Source organism: Stegostoma tigrinum, chromosome 1 (genome assembly GCF_030684315.1).
Source record: "Stegostoma tigrinum isolate sSteTig4 chromosome 1, sSteTig4.hap1, whole genome shotgun sequence".
Lineage (NCBI taxonomy): Eukaryota > Metazoa > Chordata > Chondrichthyes > Orectolobiformes > Stegostomatidae > Stegostoma > Stegostoma tigrinum.
Window position 1 is genome coordinate 137600480 of NC_081354.1, and position 20586 is coordinate 137621065.

Here is a 20586-nt window from a genome sequence, read left to right on the forward strand (position 1 = left end):
AGTATTGTGACAGCACTGTGTTTTTCCAAAGCTGAATCCATATGGCTTAATTTGATAATATGCCTGATATATCATTCCTCCTCACAGCTGTATTTGCTTCTCTGACCAAAATTGCCCCAAAACCTTCTTTGTAGCCCTCTTGATCTCATCTGAAAACCCTATAACCAGGAACATTGACCAGCCACTCCTGTCACTTCTGAGGCCATATTTCTGTGATTGCTATGATTTCATACTGTCACGTTTCTATCTTGTCATCTGCTTTATTTGCTGTGTAGTTTGCATTATGTTATACTCTTGAGCACTGCCAAACACTCTTTTCTTTATTTTTATAACCATTGTTTCTTCAACTTTCTGGACTCATCCAATAAATTTCTGCCTTCTACTTTCTTACAGCTAACTATCTTTTGAAATCCCCAAACAGGCCACTCAGGCAAAGGGCAATTAGGGTGGGCGATAAATACTGGCCCACCCATTGCCACTTAATACAATAAATGAAATAGGATGGCTTTCTCTCTGCAAAGTCGTTGAATATTTTGCTACCTCCACCTCTCTTTTTGTCCTAATTGGATTATCATGTTTGAATTGCTCCAGTGGGGTTTCCAGTCCTTTTGCAGTGATGATCAAAATTGTAGACGACATCTATGTGACTGTGATAAAATCTTTTCACTTCATCTTTTTCATTCTGTCTGCGGTTTTACATGGTTTGTCTCACCATGCTTCTCTAACACCATTCCAGTACTGTTGGTGGGACTGTCCTATCTGATTCCATTCTTATCAGTCTAACCAACATCTTCTCTTTTTGCTCCACATGTAACCTCCATGTCCTTCTTCATCCATACTGATGACCTTCTACTTGTGTCATCTTCTGAAAGCATATATTCTGACCGCATCCAACTCTAACCCACCATCACCTTGCCCCTCATCCACCATTACTAAATCATCAAACTGCTTATTCAACACCAGTACGAGATGAGCATAAATTTTCTCCAAATTTTTGGCAATAATTGATGCCAATGTTTACAGTCCCTGTTCCCAGTTCCATTTCCCTGTTACTGTCTCCACCTCTCTTCATTTCAGCAATCTGAGACCAAACTTACAACCTTTATTTCAGATATGGGCCAAAGTTGAGCTATAAATTTTTGTAATCAATGGAAACAGCCGTATTGAACTCTGTACAATCACCTGCCTTTGTCCCTATCTCAGATCATCTGCTTCTGGAAACATCATCCTTGCCAAAGTGCCCTCGAGACTTGATTATTCAAAAGCACTGCAAGCTAGTCTTTAGCATTCTACCCTGTGCAAAGTGAAGCCATTTAAAACTGTGCCATCTACATCTTAACTGATACCAAATTCCCATTTAACTCACGTATTGAATGATGCCCGTAAGCTCCTGATGAAGAATTATCACAATTTTAAAATTCTCATCCTTGTTTTCAACTCCTTTTCTACCGCTATAATCTCCCCCAGTCTCACATTCTCTGAACTACCTGTACTTCTCTAATTGTGACCATTTGTGCACCTAATTCAAATAGGCAGAAAGTATCTTGAGCTATTTTGAGACACTTTGACACTTGCAGGTAAAGGGTTAAAGTCATAGGGTGGCTCAAGCAATCATATAAGTATCCTCTCCTGAACAGGAAAGGAACAGATTCTGTGGTCTCAAGCAAACTGGTAAAAACGGTAAGTAAGTACAGAAACCTGGCCGAACTAAGTTCCACGTCATTTTCTGGGTCAATCCAATCAATTTTCACAACTGGCTCTTTGCATAAATTGGAATTAAGAAGAGCAACTGCATAAAACTACTTTGCATATACTGCTACCAGGAATATTGCTCGCTCAGCTTTGATGACAGCTAAAGTAATCTCTTCAAATCAGTGCAATACCTCCCTGTGTGTTGGGGATTATTTATAAAGTACAATACTCCAGAATTAATCTGGATAGTAATTGATAACCACAACTATTTGAACCTCTGATGATAATGACTAAATTACTAACCTCATAATCTAATTACCTTGATTTGAAACACAGGGACTTGAGTACAGATCCCACATGGCACTTTGTGGATTTGAGTTTAGTTTAATTGTAAATTTGGAATAAAAGTTTCATTAATAGTCACTATGAAGTTAACAGGCTGTTGGAGAAGCCAAACTGATTGATTATTGTCCCTTAGGGAAGGAAACCAGCTGTCCTTACCCAGTCTGGCATCTATGTCACTTTATATTCAAAGGAACCTGGTTGACTCTTTGTGGTGGCAATGCATTAGTCCAAGATTTAGAAAGTGCTGAAGGATTTTTGGTCTTGATTTGTTTATTTCACTGAGCAATGCAAACACTGTGTTCTATCTCCAAAGAAATGCTAGATGGTGCCAAACTCTAGGACCGCTACTCTGTTTGAGGCATAGCTGATGAACATTGCCCAGAAATTGCTAAGACGAAGGGCCATTCCCCACCTGTCTTATACTGAGATTACATTTTGTTGTACTCAAAGGCTTAGCTGAAAATGCATTTCTCATGTTTTTTACAGGTGAATTTTATCGCTGGTTGTTTTTATGATGGGATCATGCTTTATGCTATTGCTCTGAACGATACAATTGCAGCAGGAGGATCCAAGAAAGATGGGCTGGTAATCAGCAAAAACATGAAAAATCGACATTTCCAAGGTATGTTTGCAATTTGTTCTTCATGCTTTAAGTTAACATTTTATTGCACTCTTGTCTCTTGTCACACCTGGATTGTCTGGAGTAGTTTGATTCAAAAAGTCTCTATATACATTTTAACTGCACTGAAGATCTTTTAGTTGACCATTAATATGTAATTGGTTAGATTTTCTCTTATTCTATTATTGGCATATCAAATGACCTGACTCTGCTGAAAGTACACATACCCTGTTTTTGAGGAAGCAAATGGAGTAAAATGGGTTTTAAAAGCCTGTTTTCTTAAGCTTAGTGCTGGAAAATTGCATCTGAAATATCCTTGAAACAAAAGTACCCTTTACTTTCACCTGAAATCCTGCAGTGTGCCCTCTCCAAAGTAACTGTATTTTTCCTGAGGTGTGGTGCTCAGAACTGAATGCAATACACTTGACGAGATTTAACCAAAGCCCGATAAAACCAAGACTTCAGCTTCTCCTTTTTGCATTCACTCTTGAGATAACTGCAATTATTGTAATCCATTAGCTTTCTTAATTTTTTTTATACTTGTGCAGCCCTCAATCCAGTGTCCTTCCAAACAGCCAACCTTTGACTTTCCATGCATTTTGGTTAAGCTGCCACTATCTGACTTCTATTTTCATTGCCTTTATTCCCATTCATTTGATTCTTGATAATTAATTAATTAATTCTTGATAAAGTGCTGTTCCACTTCCTCTCTTCCAAGATGAAGAAACATAAAGGTTGAATACTTACGGGGTAAAACTGACCTTCTTCTCAATTGTTAGATATTTTGCAATCACATTACTGCTTCTCACTGTTCTTAGCTAACACCACTGAGTATCCCAGGATCATCCTGGAAGGTAAAAACAAGCTAAACCTCTTTACTTGTAACCAGTTGCCTCTCTAAATCCCTCTTCCATGCAATCTAGGCTCACCTCATGCATCTGGAAGAGCTCTTGTCAAACAAGACATTCATCAGATCATAGCTGGAATCATTTTTGATACTCTTATCTAAGGAGAGAAACACTGGCATTGGAGGCAGTCCAGGGGAGGTTCACTAGACTCATAGCAGGTATAGAGGGACTGCCTAATGTGGAGAGTTCGAGTAGATTTCACATCCTCATTGAAGCATAAGGGATTCTTTGAGGATTTGACAGGGTAGATGTCAAAGGGTTGCTTCCCCTTATGAAAGAGGTCTAGAACCAGAGAGAATAATGTCAGAATGAGAGCTTGTGCATTTAAGACAAAGATAGGGAGGAAATCCTTCTTTCAGAGAGTAGTAAATCTGTGGAATTCTTTACAACAGAAGCCTGTTGTAAGGTCACAAATTCAAGACCAAGATAGACAGACAGATTTTTAATCTGGAAGGGAATCAGGGTATATGAGAAAAAGCAGGAAAGTGGAGACGAGGATTATCAAATAAGCCGTAATGGTGAAGCTGACTCAATGGTCTGAATACTCTCTGCTTCTATGTCTTACAATTTTAAGGTATTATTTCTTTCTGTCAAGAATGGAGACTATCAATGAAACTATCCTGCCCAATTCTTCACTCCTGTTTTGCTATTCAGCCTAACTTCTTGGTTGTTTCCTCCATTTTCCAATCCTGCACCATTACAGGTCCAAGTCTGTCTCCATCATCTTGAACCCTTTCCATGAGATCCACTATATGCTCTCCTGATTCACTCCCACACAACTCCCAGGAAGTAAACTTGTATTCCTAGTTTCTGTACAAGTCATAATCTTAAATGGTTTCATTTCTCCAGTGAAAGCCTTCATCAAAGCCAAAGTGAAAGCAACATACTGTAAATGTTGGGAGTCTGAAATAAAAGCAGAAAATGGTGACAATATTCCGGAGCTCTGGTGACATCTGTAAGAGAAAAAAAGAAGACTTATCATTTTGAGTTAAACTTGACTCTTTTTCATTGGTAGATCTTAGCCACTCGAAGTATGGTTCATTTATGTATTCCTGAGTCTGGCTTCATTGTCTTTCCAAACTGGATATCTACATTTAACCCTTTCATGCCAAATATGTACAAATTCTTATAAAAATGTGAAGTGACATGTGATGACACTGACTACCTTTTGACATCAAGGCTACATTTGACCAACTAAGCCATTAAGGAGCCCAAGACAAACAGAGTCAATGGGAATCAGGGGAAAATCTCTTGGCTGGTTGACATCAAAACCTGGAAAAAACGTTCTGGTTTTTGGAGCCCAGTCATCTCAGCTCCAGGACATCTCTATAGGAGTTCCTCAGGTTTGCATCCTTGGCCCAACCAATTTCAATCGCTTCATCAATGACCATCCTTCATGATAAGTTTAGAAGTGTAGATGCTTGATAATGGTTGTAAAAAGCTCAGCAACATTCCTCAGATACTGTGCCAAAATTCAACAAAACCTGGACGATACCCAGGATTGAACTGACGAGTGGCAAGTAACATTCATGCCACGCTAGTGCCAGGCAATGACTGTCTCCAACAAGAAAGGATCTGTGTTTCTATGAGGTTACATTATTAACAATAAATTGTTATTTATTTTGTTTAATCTTTAAACTTGGTGATAAAATCTGATATTTGTAAAGTCTGGCTAGGAACATTTGGGCAATTTTGAGGAATAGTGAAAGTTTTAATTTCATTGGGTGGTGAATTTAGTGATAGTGAGGCCGATTTGCAACAATAGACAATAGGTGCAGGAGTAGGCCATTCGGCCCTTCGAGCCAGCACCACCATTCATTATGATCATGGCTGATCATCCACAATCAGTATCCTGTTCCTGCCTTATCCCCATAACCCTTGATTCCACTATCTTTAAGAGCTCTATCCATCTCTTTCTTGAAAGTATCCAGAGACTTGGCCTTCACTGCCTTCTGGGGCAGAGCATTCCATATATCCACCACTCTCTGGGTGAAGAAGTTTTTCCTCAACTCTGTTCTAAATGGCCTACCCCTTATTTTTAAACTGTGTCCTCTGGTTCTGGACTCCCCCCATCAACGGAAACATGCTTCCTGTTATCCAGAGTGGCCAATCCTTTAATTATCTTATACGTCTCAATCAGATCCCCTCTCATCCTCCTAAACTCAAGTGCATACAAGCCCAGTCGCTCCGATCTTTCAACATATGATAGTCCCGCCATTTCGGGAATTGACCTCGTGAACCTACGCTGCACTCCCTCAATAGCCAGAATGTCCTTCCTCAAATTTGGAGTCCAAAACGGCACACAATACTCCAGGTGCGGTCTCACCAGGGCCCTGTACAGCTGCAGAAGGACCTCTTTGCTCCTATACTCAATTCCTCTTGTTATGAAGGCCAGCATGCCATTAGCTTTCTTCACTGCCTTCTGTACCTGCATGCTTGCTTTCATTTGACTGATGTACAAGAACACCCAGATTTCGTTGTACTTCCCCTTTACCTAACTTGGCCCCATTTAGATAGTAATCTGCCTTCCTGTTCTTGCCACCAAAGTGGATAACCACACATTTATCCACATTAAACTGCATCTGCCATGCATCCGTCCAATCACCTAGCCTGTTCAAGTCACCCTGTATTCTCATAACATCTTCCATAGATATCATATTCCCTGTGCTCTAGGACAAATAGGCACAGCTTGCATGCTGCCAAAGAAGTACCATTGTGATCACCTGGTAAAGTTGAAAGACCCGAAACTTGCAACACTTTAGTATTTAGTGCTCCTTCATTAACACTGTTCATCATGCAAACTGGATTCCCCGTAAGACTCGGCAATGCATTGTCATCTTGAGAACTATTACGGAAATCAAGATATTTTGCAATAATATTCAAGCACATGGAATAGGGTCATGACCTGGATCCGTTTCCTGGTGAGGAATCTCTGAAGAATAAATAGAGTCATTCTCATTGACGTCACCTCGAGAGGATACCATAGAATGTTCAAATAATCCCATCTCCTAATGCTACATCTTCAGATGGATCAGTGACAATATAAAAATATTTGATGGGATCTACGAAGACAACTGGCTGCTAGGATCCCTTGCCAGACTGAACTATTCAATAACAAAATTCTTACGAGTGAAATAAAAATCGAAGTTTTCCACGACCAATTAAAAATCTGCTGAAGTCTTGTCATGTTCATATTCATTGATATGGATTTCTTCAGCAACTGGGCCTACTGGACATAGGGATATACTGATCTGGAGCTGATGCTGCTTAAAATGATTTGAGGTATCTAAGGCGATTGTGTATTTGAGAAAATTCATCTTCTATGCCTCCCAACTAACTGCTCGAATCAGTGCTTCAACTGCATCAGGCCAAAAATGTTCAGCTAGCTTGCACACCGCTTGCAGCCACTTCAGGCTATACCTCATTTCAGTCCACTTTGGGTGAGCCATCAAGTTACTATCTTCTGAGGGTCATCATTCATCATGCCTTGTTGGTGAGTTTGCCTCTTGGGTCTTCAGACTTGTCTGAGAACAATACACAAGTAAACTTTGACTGCCCCTACTGTGTTTGTTCTAGTTCCGGTTTGAGTTCTTTGTATTTTGATTCAAGCTCTGGCCAGACCGCTTAGTAACTGCTGAATCTTATCCATCATTACTGAGCTGTACAGGATTTAACCTGTTAGTAGATACTAATACATGACTACTGAGGTCTCAGTACCATCACAGCTTACCTTCAAGGCTCACCTGCATATTCATTAAAACTTATATTATAATTGGGATGGCTGTTTATATCACAATCAACATAAAAAAAAGCTTGCCAAAACTACATAACAAACTGGTAGCAGAAGTATTATAAAAATATCAAGTGCTGGTGTTTCAAGTCAGTTGTCTCTTCTGGCTGTTTTCGGGAAAAAGATGTGATGTTGTATAAAATTGCTATAATTTATTTTGAAACAGAGGGGAAGGCAGTCTGATGACCACAAAACATTACTTACCTCTTCCAACTGGTCAATAATTAGCTTAGAAGAGGATGCTGTTGCAACTTATAAATGTTAATGCTGTGCAATCAGCAATGTTTATCTTGCTGTACTTCTTAATGGCATGGAGTAATGCATCTTAAAACTGAACTCCATAAATATTTAAAATTGTGAGGCATCCAGGAATCTACACTAGAATGTAATGTATTTTATATCCGTGCTGAACCCTCGAAAGACTCATCACATTTGTGACAGCTGCAGTCATTTCCTGTTTATGCAGTAGAGAAATTGTTTATCTTGCTGTAATCTTTATTAACTCAGTAAGCCTTGAGTCATCTCAGCTTTCAAACTACAGTCACCACGGATACAGCCATGTAATGTCAATAAAGAGTTGCTAGCTGACATCGGTGAGTTAGCAGAACCAAGTTGCACTGATGGCTGCCACATGCTGTTTGCTCGTGAACAACTCAGGAGTTCTGCTGACCATGCAACATCTGAATACTAAATTAATCAGTCATGTAAGGAATTAGCTGAAATTGAAACTATAGCTGAAAACTTTTAAAACCTGGTTCCCCACAGTTAGGTAGCAAGCTCCTGTTGACGACCACAGCTCTGAACTTCAGTTTACACAGGTTAGACTGCGCTGTTTGCATTGGTAAACACTGAAACTAGTTTCACACGAAAACAAACTCATTTATACAACTGACCTGTGCAGGAATTATGATTAAATACCTAAAGGCAATTGGTATAAGATATGATATTTATGCCTTGGCACAGTCTTTTTTATTATAGGCTGTTTTTCAAATTGCTTTCATACTTTCCCTCGACTAGGCCTCATTGTATCAATCATTATGGACAAGCTGAATATATAATCTGCTCTGAATATGGTCATTAGGGTGTTAAATGTCAGTGGACTTGGCTTCTGCTTTCCTTTCTGCATGGATAAGATCCTTATTTTAATTCATTGCTTGTATTCAATAAACTAAGTATTAGGAGCATTTCCTGAAAGCAAACATTCAGCCAACCCCATCGCTCTGTTCTATTGTGTCTTCATGATGCAAACTATCATGCAATCAAAGAGAGAAGATTTAGTCATTTAATTGTACAGACATTTTTCCTGAAAACAACACATTTTATCAAAGCTTTTTGTCTTGCTGTCATAAAGACAATTCATAAGAATGCCAGTTCAAGAGGAAATCCAAATTTTATCCTGCATGAGAACAGGGAACTAATTTATTGGAAGGTAGACTTTGATAGGTAAAGGTGTTGCCATGTAGAATGCACCCTTTTATGCTAATTGACAATTAACTGCCAGGCTGTGTTTAAATTTTAAACCAAGCAGGTTGATTCTGGTTGGTCAGGTCATTGCTCTGAGAAATGAACAGGCTAACAGCTTTCACTTAATTTGTAGGCTTTCCTCTGGAATAATCAATTTTCTGTTATGTAATGTGTCAAAATATAATTTCATTGATTGGGGTTTTTTCAGAACTGCTCTCCAATGCTAATTTCATGAGGTATTAAGGCTGAACAAGGTTTATGTGTGTAAACAGGCTTCTTCTGTTGCATCTTGCATTGGAATAGTTGACTGTAACAGTCAAGTACTATCAATAATTGGAAATGGAACATATCCTTATCAGAAAAGCAGAATGCCTCAGAATCTCAAACAAAGCAGAATGTGAGGAAATATTAAGCAGGATAGGGAGCAACTGTAGAGAGAAATGCAAATTGAATGACAACATTTTTGGGTCAGCTTTGAAGGTGGGAACAGAGGTAAACATATCAACATATGTGGCATGTCAGTTTCAAACCACCCTTCCTGGCAGCTCCCATTCTTTGGGAAAGAAAAATTCCAGACCTGTGAAGAGTGCCCAGCCCACAAGAGGCAGGTAGGTTAGTATTAAGTATAATAATTAATCTTAATAAGATTAAAACCAAAATGCTGCTGGAAATCCAAATTAAAAACATCTGCTAAGAGAGACAGATTCTTATATGACTCTTCTTCAGGCCTAAAAGGGGTTGGGAAATGGTGTTACAGAGAGCAGGAGGGGCGAGTGAGACAGATTGTGAGGGAGCCCAGAGCAAAACAAAAGCAGTGATAGGGAGCAATGGAGATGTAAAGTAGGTGTAAGTGACAAGGAAAAAAATGACTCCACTCTGCAGAGAGGCAAGTCAACAAGACAGGAATGTAACACAGCTGGAGAGCTGGGATCGTGGTGGAATTGTGCTGAGCCACCTCTTAGTTTTCTGGTATTCCGGCCAGCTCCTTCCCTGGACCTGGTAGCCCTCTTAGTGGCCCTCCAGCTGGCTTTAGTTAGACTAAAATCTCATTTCAACTGGCAGCAAATCCAAGCGCAAATGTTACAGGTAATCAGTTTCCACAGACAGGCAGGCTTCTGACCTGAAAACAAATGTGACTCATATTTCCCACCATAGTGACAAAAAAAAACAAATTGGTAGTATTTCAGCAAACAGAAATGTCATCAGAAGTAAAGGAAGTCAGTTATCACAAGAAAATGCCTGAATTAATTTTAGGGTAATGCTTCCCTCGAACGATTTGTCTTGATTTCCAAACTCACAGGGTTTATCCTTTCCAGCACGACATTCATGTATTTTCAATGCCCACGTAGGTGTAGACAATTCTGACACGTGTAGAGATGGTGATGCATTTTGAAGCCTTAGCAATGGACATGGGTCCACCAAAAGCTGGAATACTTGAGGCTGCTCAAAAATTGATCTAACTTTCCTCATTTCCAATAGACAATGGCATTGGAGCACACTGTTTCCAAAATACACTGCAGCAAATTGCAAATGCTCCTGAGATGCTGCTTGGCCTGCTGTGTTCATCCAGCCTCACATTTTATTATCTTGGAATTCTCCAGCATCTGCAGTTCCCATTATCTCTGCTCCTTCTATAGTACCTTCTGAACCCACAACCTTTGTCACCTAGAGCCAGAAGTTCAGCAGATACATAGGAACACCTCTACCCTCACAAATCACACACCCAAGTAATACACCATTCGGAGTTGGAGCTATATCACTGTTCCTGCTCTGTCACTGAGTCAAAAGCCTGGCAGTCTCTCCCTAAGAGCACTTTGAATAAATTGTTACGATCTTCATGGAGACCAATAACCTAATAACCTGGAAGAACTAAACTTTCTCCATGAAAGAAGCTGGAAGACAAAATTACACTTGTTATAATTTTACTTTAGCAATCAAATTTTCAATCAATAAATAATTTCAATGCAATTAAAAGGCAAATTGTATTTAGTAGAAATCATAAATTGCTCTTCAATTACCACGACAATAAAATTGGATCTGAAGGATTTTCTGCAAGCCCGTTGTAACGTAAATGACGTCACATGCAGCTGCACAGTCCTTCACAACTTCTGTCTTCCTCAAGTAGAGTGCAACTTCTTTACTTCAATTAGCATGTGACCCATAAATTTCCTTCAGGAATTACTCCATCCAAATTCCACACATACACTTATCACCACAATGGCCTAATTCTTCTTGTTGTCATGCGTGGGATATGGACATTGTTGGCTGGTGAGCATTTATTATCTTTCCCACTTGCCCTTATGAAGGTGGTATTGAGCTGCCTTCTTGAACTGTTGCAGTCAACATGCTGTGGGTTGACCCATAATGCCCTTAGCAAGGAAATTCCAGGATTTTGACCAGTGACAATAAAGGAAGAGCGATATAATTCCAAGTCAGGATGATGAATGGCTTGGAGGGGAATTTGCAATGGTGGTGTTCCCATGTATCTGCTGACCTTGTCTTTCCAGACGGAAGTGACTGTAGGTTTGGAAGGTGATGCCAGAGGATCTTTGGTGAATTTGGAGTGCTTAATAAGAAGGACAATAAAGTTGAACACTTTATCGCTTTATTTTTCCGCATTTATATTCTATGTTTTGGTTTATTTTTCAGTGTTTTAAGATGGCACCAGAGACTGGTGACACAATGCAATATTTCTCACTGTACTTTGTTTTAAATACAAGTGACAATAAATAAATAGATTAAACACTGCTGCTATTAAAAATGGGTGGTGGAGCAAGTGGACATTTGTGGATGTTGTGCCAATCAAGCGGGCTGCTTTGTCCTGGATGGTGTCAAGCTTATTGAATGTAGTTGGGGCTGCACTCATCCAAGCAAGTGGGGAGTATTCCATCACACTCCTGCCTTGTGCCTTGTAGAAGATGGACAGGCTTTAGGGAATTGGGAGGTGAGTTACTAGCCAAGTTATTCTGAGCCTCTGACCTGCTCTTGTAGCCACTGTGTTTATGTGGTGAGTCCAGTTCAGCATCTGGTCAAAGGTAACCCCCGAGATGTTAATAGTGGGGGATTCAGTGATGGTAGCAACATTGAATGTCAAGGAGCAATGGTTAGAATGGCAGTTATCAAACATGATCATAATCTGGCATTTGTGTGGCAAAGATGTCACTTGCCACTTGTCAGCCCAAGCCTGGATATTGTCCAGATCTTGTTGCATTTGAACATGTGCTGCTTCAGTATCTGAGGAGTCACGAATGGTGCTGAACATTGTGCAATCATTGGTGAACATCCCCACCTCTGACCTTATGATGGAGGAAAGGCCATTTTATTTTGCTTTATTTTCCTTTTGGCATTTTTTTCTCCTTCTCTGTTGCAGATTGGTCACCAACACTGGCATGGCAGTGAGAGCAGGCCACATCCAAAGTGGTAGATATGGCTTCTCCTGGTGATCAGAAGCAGTGAGGACAATTTTCCTGGTGATGGGGAGTGGATAGCAGGGATGATGGGGGGGGGGGGGGGGGTGTGGGGAAATGAGGATAGTGGCAGCAAGTGCCAATCAGGACCTGTGGCAGCAGTGAGATAATCGTCCTGCTGAAATGTGGCGATGGTGAACCTTTCACACTACTCATTTGAGTGCGTGTGACTATAAAGCTAATTCAAGTCAATTAATTGATGAAGCAGCTTTAGATGGTTGAGTGATGGCCACTAACTGATTGGGTGTAAGAAAGGGTGGGTTTTCTCTCAGGAGCGTTTTGTAATCTGCCAGTGTTGTGGCCTACTTGGACTTGGTTGCTTTAAGTGCATCCTCATTGGGTAGAACATAGAGTTTTCAAACTCCTCAAGGAGAATTTTTTTCATGAAGATTTTCGGAATTGGCTTCTGTCTTGAATACGCACCAATCAAAATCAGGCTGCCTAAATCTTTCAAATTCCAGGCACATGTGGTCAGAGTGTTTTCTGTGGGGATGGAATTTTTGATGGTACACTTCCAGCACTACTTGACATGTACTTAAGACAGCCAATTTTATACGTCGTAGTGACTGGCTGTCCTCTCTTGTAAGTTGGAAAACAATGTTGTGAGCTTGAAAACTTGTATTGCAGTAATAATGAACAATGTTGGATTAAAATAAAAGTAAAGTCCTGCAGATGCTAGAAATCTGAAATAAAAAGTGTTGGAGTACCTCGGAAGGCCTGGAAGTACGAGAAAAGACAGAAACAAAGTTAATGTTTTTAGTCTTCTTTAGAACACCATATTAATTCTTCAGTGCCTTATTCGGGAGTGCTAATTGTGAGAACATGTCAACAATTCAATCTGCTTCCCAGCTGTTCCATTTCTTCCTCCGCCATCTTGATTCAAAAGCTTAGAAACCATCACTTTTCCAGGCTCTTTCAGTTCCAAAGAGTTCAGATTGAATTTAAAACATTAACTCTCTTTCTTTCCACAGGCGCTTCTAAGTTTCTCCACCACATTTTGCTTTTATTCCAGTGTTGAGCTGGCACTTTAACGGCAACCCACTTAAGAGAGATAAAGAAGGCTTCCAACTCTATCTCCTCAAATGTAGGAATTAAATGAGCAAGCAGCGTTGGCTCCAAATTTATATCTGAATCAGTGTTGTCTTCATGACAGATAATTGGATTCCTGCTCCTCAGTTTGAGTTGTCCTAGTTGAAATATCCTCTCTTACAATTTTTCCTGAAATCCTCTCTGTTCCTTCTTTGTCCTTTCCTCACTTTCTGATCTCTCTCTCTTTCTCTCCTCCTTTTCTTGGAATTCTAATTTCTATTCCTCAAACTTTAATCTCTCAACCACTACTCCATCTGCTTCATTTTTTTCTCCATTTTCACCTGTAAACTGTCAGCCACCCTTTTTAATATTTTGACTTTTCTGCCTCAGCGACAACCTTCCAATCCCAAGTGCCTTGCTGTACATTTTGATTGCTCAAGAGACAGAAATGTTAAATTCTCAAAAGTAGCATTTCATACATCTTCTAGGAATGGACCTACATCAAATGTGCAAATCTCTATACTGTAGCAGTACAAACTCAAGAAAGCCTTTTATATTTTCTTTAAATTGGTTGAAAATTTACCCACTCTAATTCTTTTGTTTGATTTGTGGATACAAAGCCTGGCCGTGAGCTCCCAAGTTGTTGTCACCAGATCCCGGGTGATTATTTCATTATTAAGATATGATTATTAAGGTTCCAGACACAATTCCCCTTCTTTGTTCATCCTCTATCTCCTAAGGTTGCAGCAAAGTGAATTTACAATGGATGCCCTCCCTGGAACATGTGAGTTTATGTTTTAAACGGAACAACCCAATAAGTCTTGTTTGAATTAGCAAGGAATGAGGTGTTAGTTATTAATTGTGAGAATTGAACCCAAAAATAAAAGATTAAATTTAAAAAATATATTGTCAGACTCTGGGCTATTCAAATAGAGTAGCTCATGGATGTTGACTGTTCAGCAATTTATTTTGAGAGGCTTAGCTTTGCAGGTTATTTGAACTCTTTTGGTACTGTTTCCTTTTGATGGGCTTGCTGTTTGGCTGGCTTCTATCAGTGAGAGTAAAGGAGCCATTAACTGACATTACAGGGATGACTAGTAGATTGTTTTTCCACAGTGACCTTCACACACACTAGAATTCAAAACCAAGCTGGTACGCTCAAGTACCTCAGCACTCTGGCAAACATAAACACCTCAACTCACAAGCATACTTTGCGCTAGCATGCAAAGACCAGGTTAAACTGATGATTAACCCTTGTTCTTGTGTATTCCTTCAAGGTGAGGACATGAAACATGCCTCTCATTTAGACTGCTATCCTTTCTCCCATCATGCTTACAGTTTGAGATGGCTCCCAGCAGATTGCAGTTCAGTTTGTTGTGCATTTTTCCCTTTTAAGTTAATCCCTTTGAAATTATCTTGTCACCTTGTCAAGCGTGATTTTCCACTGTTTGCCTGTAGATTGCACTGAATTTACATCTGCAGTCATCTTTTGGTTTTTTTCTTCCATTAAAAAAGAACATGCCTAATTAAAGTTCATTATGTGCCTCAGAACCTCTGGGTTTCTCATTTATCATGACAGGGACACTCCCATGTCAGAAAGCATGCCGCCTTTCTTCCTTCCTATCTGGGATTTTAGTACCCACAGGCGTTGGCCTTCTCCCTGAAATGGTGAAAACTGACCTGCCCAATGCCTCCAACCCTTTGTCTTAGGGTTGGTTATAGTCCTAACTTTACATTAACATGCTTTGGTGCAGTCCAGGCTGCTGGAGCTTCCAACAATCAAACTGGTATCCAGCTCCAGAAAATGGTGTCTCCTGCGACTGAAGAACAGAAGTGCCACTGCATCAAATTAGCTTTTCTGCAGTGTATTATGGCTTAGGGAGAACGTTCCTCTGAGCCTGTCAGCTGGAGAACTGACTTTCCTTCTCCCACACTCTCACAGTAAAATTCCCTGACTTTCCTCTGAGAGATTTGAAAATATTTTTCTCAATCTGTTTCCATTACCTTAGCAATTTGACGTCACAGGCTGTTCTCCCAGAAGACTAATATCACCAATGGGAATCTAAAATTGCAGCCTGCTTTCTCAAAAACTCAAAGTTTTGGCTTCTTGTTCATTTAGAGACTGGCTGAAATATAGAGGTTTTGAAGCTAATGTCAGTGTAGGTAATAGCTTGCACACACTTTCCCCTCCATCCCTTTGTCTTGTCAACTGTGGATTCAACCAACATCAGATGGACTCCAGTGATTCAAGAAGGCCACCAAGTTACTATGGGCAATTTGTTGGGGGAGGGCGTCCACAAGTGCTAGCTGTGCCTGAGACACCTCTATCCTGGGAATAGGCAGAAGCATCATCAGAGAAAGGAGATATTCTTTCCATCAGTTGGAATTAGATTAAATACAGCTGCTGAATTAGGGAACACAACATTCCAAATCATGACACCACACAATCCCAGATGATCATGTTAGATTTGTCTTATCTGCATCTATATATCCTTTATGTTTTACAAGCCAATGGGGTAGCATGCTGGAAATAGACCCCACTGTTCCTGGAATCATACAGAATATTGAAGTTACTTTTACCTGACTTCAACAATGAAGTTAATAGAAGGCTTCAGCACTAAACAAGAATTATTTATTATAGTTAAACTATGACTAGAAGTAATCTGATATAAATCATTAGCATGTTACACTACTAACTAAAAGGCCCCTTCACATACACACACGAAAATAGATAATTGGCAGAGGTAAGAAAATACAGGAAAGGCAGTCCCATGGTTTTTACTTCCCAATTCTGAACTTGAGATGATCATCCTTTGGTTAGCCAAAGCCTTGGTGTTCAGTCTTTGTATGAAAGCTTCCATTGATTTGTAAAGAGTTCAGAGCAGGTAATTCACTTGGAAAATGTTTCTGATTTATGAATTTAAAAGTTGCAGCTGCTGCAGGAAAGCACTCTATCACTTAAAGGGACCACACACGGTATTTTCTTCTACTAACAAATTCTAACTCCTTGCCTTGCAGCTCATGAGGATTGCACACAACCTCATAACAGTATTTATCTGGTTAGCGATCCAGAGTAATAATAGTATATAAAATTAAAACAGAAAAGCTGGAAAAGCACAACAGGTCTAGCAGCATCTATAGAAGGAGAAACACAGTTGACATTTCAAGTACAGTATGACTTTTCTTCAGACTAGAAGGTGGAAGGAGGAGGATTTTTTTTACCCTGTTGACAAATGGACAGAGAAGCAAGTAGAACATAGAACAGCACAGTAGAGGAGGAGGCCCTTTGGCCCACCATGTTTGTGCCAACCGTGACGCTATTCTAAACTATAAATGGTCTGTATCCCTGTATTCTCTATGTTTGCCATATGTCTGTCTAAATGTCTCTGAAACATTGCTATCGTTTCTGTTACAACCACCATCCCTTTGCAGCATGTTCCAGGCACCTATCATCCTCTATATGAAAAACCTTCCTCACATATCTCCTTTAAACTTTCCCTGTTCACCTCTAACCTATGCCACACAGTATTTGACATTTCCCCTTTGGGAAATAGATTTCAACTATCTATTTTATCTATTCGCTCCTCATAATTTTATATAATTCTACCAGGTCATCTCTCAGCTTCTGATGCTCTCACAAAAGCAGTCCAAGTTTGTCCAACCTCCTTGTAGCTAATACACTCACATTCAGGCAAAATCCTGGTAAAACTCTTTTGCCCTTCTCCAAAACATCCTCATCCTTCCTTTAGTGCATAACCAGAAGTCTGCACGGTACTCCGAATGTGGTCTGACCAAAGTCTTGCAGAGCAACATGACCTCCAAATGTGGTCTGACCAAAGTCTTGTATAGCTACATGACCTACCAACTTTTATACTCAATGCCCCAGCTAATGAAGGCAAGCATGCCATACGCCTTCCTTACCACCTTATCCACTTGTATTACCACTTTCTGGGAGCTATGGACTTGGACCTCAATGTCCCTCTATGTATCAATGCTCCTAAGGATTCGCCCATTAACAGTATACTTTTCTCTTACATTTGACCCCCTAATACGTATCACTTTACACTTATACAGATTAAACTCCATATGTGATTTCTCTGTCCAACTTTCCAGCTGATCTATATCCTGCTGCATTCTTTGCTATCCTTCTGCACTATCCATAATTGCACCAAATTTCATGTCATCTGCAAACTCACTAATCAGAACACTGACAATTTCATCCAAATCATGATATATATTACAGACAACAGAGGTTGCCGTACTGATCCTTGAAGAACATGACTTGTCATAGACCTCCAGTCAGAAAAACATCCATCCACATCCATCCTCTATCTTCTATGGCCAAGCTAATTTTATATCTAACTTGCTGCCTCAAAATGGATTCCACGTGATTGCATCTTCTGGACCATGAGGGACCTTGTCAACTGCATTAGTTTAATCCATGTAGACAACATCCACTGCCCTACCCTCATTAGCCATCATTATTTCCTCAAAAAGCTCAATCACATTTGGGAGGCAAGGCTTCTCCTGCATTAAGCCATGCTGACTGCCCCTAATAAGCCCACTTTTTTTCCAAATTCAAGTAAATCCTGTCCCTAAGAATCTTCTCCAATAATTTCCCTACCATTGATGTTAGGCTTAGTCCCTTATAATGTCCTAGATTATCCCTATTACCCTTCTTAAACAAAGGAAAACACTTGGCTATTCTCCAGTTTTATGGGACCTCGTCTGTGCCTAAAGATATTGCAAAGATCTGTCAAGGCCCAAGCATTCTTCTCCCTTGCCTCCTTCAGTATCCTGGGATAGATGGGATCCTGGGATCCCATTCGACCTTGTGACTTATCAATCTTAATGTTTTTCAATCTGCCGAACACGTCTTGCTTCTTAGTAGCAACATGCTTTAATGTATCAACATACGCCTCTGTAAATTTACCATCATCATGTCTTTCTCGTTGGTGAATGTGAAGGTTAATGTGAAGTGCTTATTAAGGACCTCATCTACTTCTTCTGGCTCTCCACATAAATTCCCTGCTTGAGTAGATCTATGCTTTCCCTCATTCCCTTCTTGCTCCTAGCGTACATGTAAAATGCCTTAGAATTCTCCTTTGTCGTCCATGCCAAGGACATTTTCTGGCCCCTCTAGGCCTGCTAATATCTTTTTTAAGTTCTTTCCTTCTTCCTATACACTTCAAGGGCCTTGTTTGAATTCTGTTTCCCAAACTTTACGTATGCCTTTTTTTCATGTGAACTAAACTTGTAATCTCTCTCATCATTCCGGGTTCCTGAATCTTGTCCTCCTTAGGTTTCATCCTCACAGGAATATGTTTGTCCTGAAATCTGGTCAAATTGCTTTTAAAAGATCCCCACATGTCAGATGGAGTTAACAGTTGGTGAGTGCACCCAAAGCAAAAATAAAAGGTAGTTTTTATGGTAGCTGAGGACAAATATAGCTTTGCAAAAGGTGTTAATAGTAGGTGTTAGTGGAAAAGAAAATAAGTCCGCTCTGCTAAGAGCAAACCCGTTTAAACACTTGGGAGGTGCTGCAGGGAGGGTATTTAGCACCATCCCCGTGCTGTTTTTTTTGTATTAATTTCAGGTTTCCAGTATCCTTAGTACTTTAATTTTATAGCATGACAGAACCAAATCACAACTAGGCAGACACAATGGCATCTCCTGAGATGCTGCTTGGCCTGCTGTTTTCATTCAGCTTCACACTTTATTATCTTGGATTCTTCAGCATCTGCAGTTCCCATTATCACAGACACAATGGCAATATTTCTTTTTCCAGTAATAAAATATGGTTTAAATTGGACCCTAATTATGCATCAAATGTAGTATGTACCTGATGGCTTTTTCAGATCCTTAGCAAAGTATTTCATAGATCCTTTCCAAACTGAAATTACAGTGTATATTGGTGGGCAGAAATAAATTTGAGAGCTAACAATTCAATCAGTAATGTATAGCACAATTTCAGTTTGTATAAATACTCCATTTCTAATAAGGTGAAATTGTAAAATTGAAATTGTAAAACTGTTACAATCATTTACACTTATGTATGATACCAAATAGGTGAGCATCATTCTTGAATCAGAATAGATGCAGATTTTAGGAAAAATACTTTATATTGCTAATAAGATGTAATTTTGAAAGCGTCTATTTCAAAAGTACTTAGTTGAAGGTAAAGTGCTGTTACTATCCCAAGATTGTAATACATGCAAATCCTTTCTTTTCTAGAAATGATCTGAAGGGTAGCTAAATGTTGATAATAATGAAGATGTTAAAAATGCAAAGGCATGAACAAAGTTGAAAGGAGTTTGAGTCTGTGTGGTAAAGGACTGAAGAAATAGAAAACCAAGGTTGAATTTGAAGTGAAAAATGAAAAATTTGCAGTTGGTGTATGAAAGCAGGGTTGCCAGTAGATGTTGGAACAAATTGGGATGGAAGGTGAGTGGTGTTTTATGCAGAACAGGCGAGAAACTTTGGATAGATTGGCATTTACAGAGGGGAGACGTAAAGTGCATTGGAACAGTTGAATCTAGAGGTAAGGAAAATGAGGATCAAAATTCAACAACGCTTCACACAAGGTAGGTTTAGAAACAAGCAATATCTTTAAAGCAGAACTAAGCAGATGTGGAAAAATGGTCTCAGAATTCACATATAAATGACATTTTTGCTGGCTGTGGTATCAATAATAATGCCTTTGCCACTGGGAAAGCTGTGGGTTCAACTTCCAACCCAGGGACCGCAAACTAGGAAAGAAAGACAGAAGGTGGATGGGGAAAAGGACTCAAAAGTGAGTGTGCAGTTTTGTTTTTATGTTTTTAACCTTTCAATAGAAGAAAAGTGTGTTGTAGGGCCATTACTGTTGTAATGTTCACTATCAGTCAGATATTTGCATGCTGAAGATCTTTATTTCATAAGGGTTAATATTTATGTTGTCACATCTCAAAGCATTTCACATACTTTGAAATACTTGAAGTACAAATGATAGTGTTAGTGACAAACATGCAAACATTCAGCTGTGACCTCACCGCTCAGTGAGAAGCCTGCTTATGGTAGTGGCCCTTTGTGTACAGGTATGTGTCAGTCATTTGTTGCTAACTTGTGCCTGTCATCTCAGGCTAATTTAAATATTGTGGTCTCATGAAACCTATGCTTTCCTTGTGTGTCATGGCTTTTTTTAAGTTTAATGGGGCAGTGATGATTATTGTGAATATTATCCTATACCAAAGAAGGTAGTGTTAAAACTTGGCTGCATCACCTAACAAATGA

The 20586-nt window shown here is 39.6% G+C and overlaps 1 protein-coding gene across 1 annotated transcript in view; it reads left to right on the forward strand.

Annotated features, from left to right (window-relative positions):
• npr2 (natriuretic peptide receptor 2) overlaps positions 1 to 20586 on the forward strand; it is a 159475-nt gene that overhangs the window by 23456 nt on the left and 115433 nt on the right. The window contains exon 4 of the mRNA XM_048527762.2: positions 2524 to 2659. Within this exon, the coding sequence (XP_048383719.1) occupies positions 2524 to 2659 (136 nt within the window). The remainder of the gene's footprint in view (positions 1 to 2523; positions 2660 to 20586) is intronic.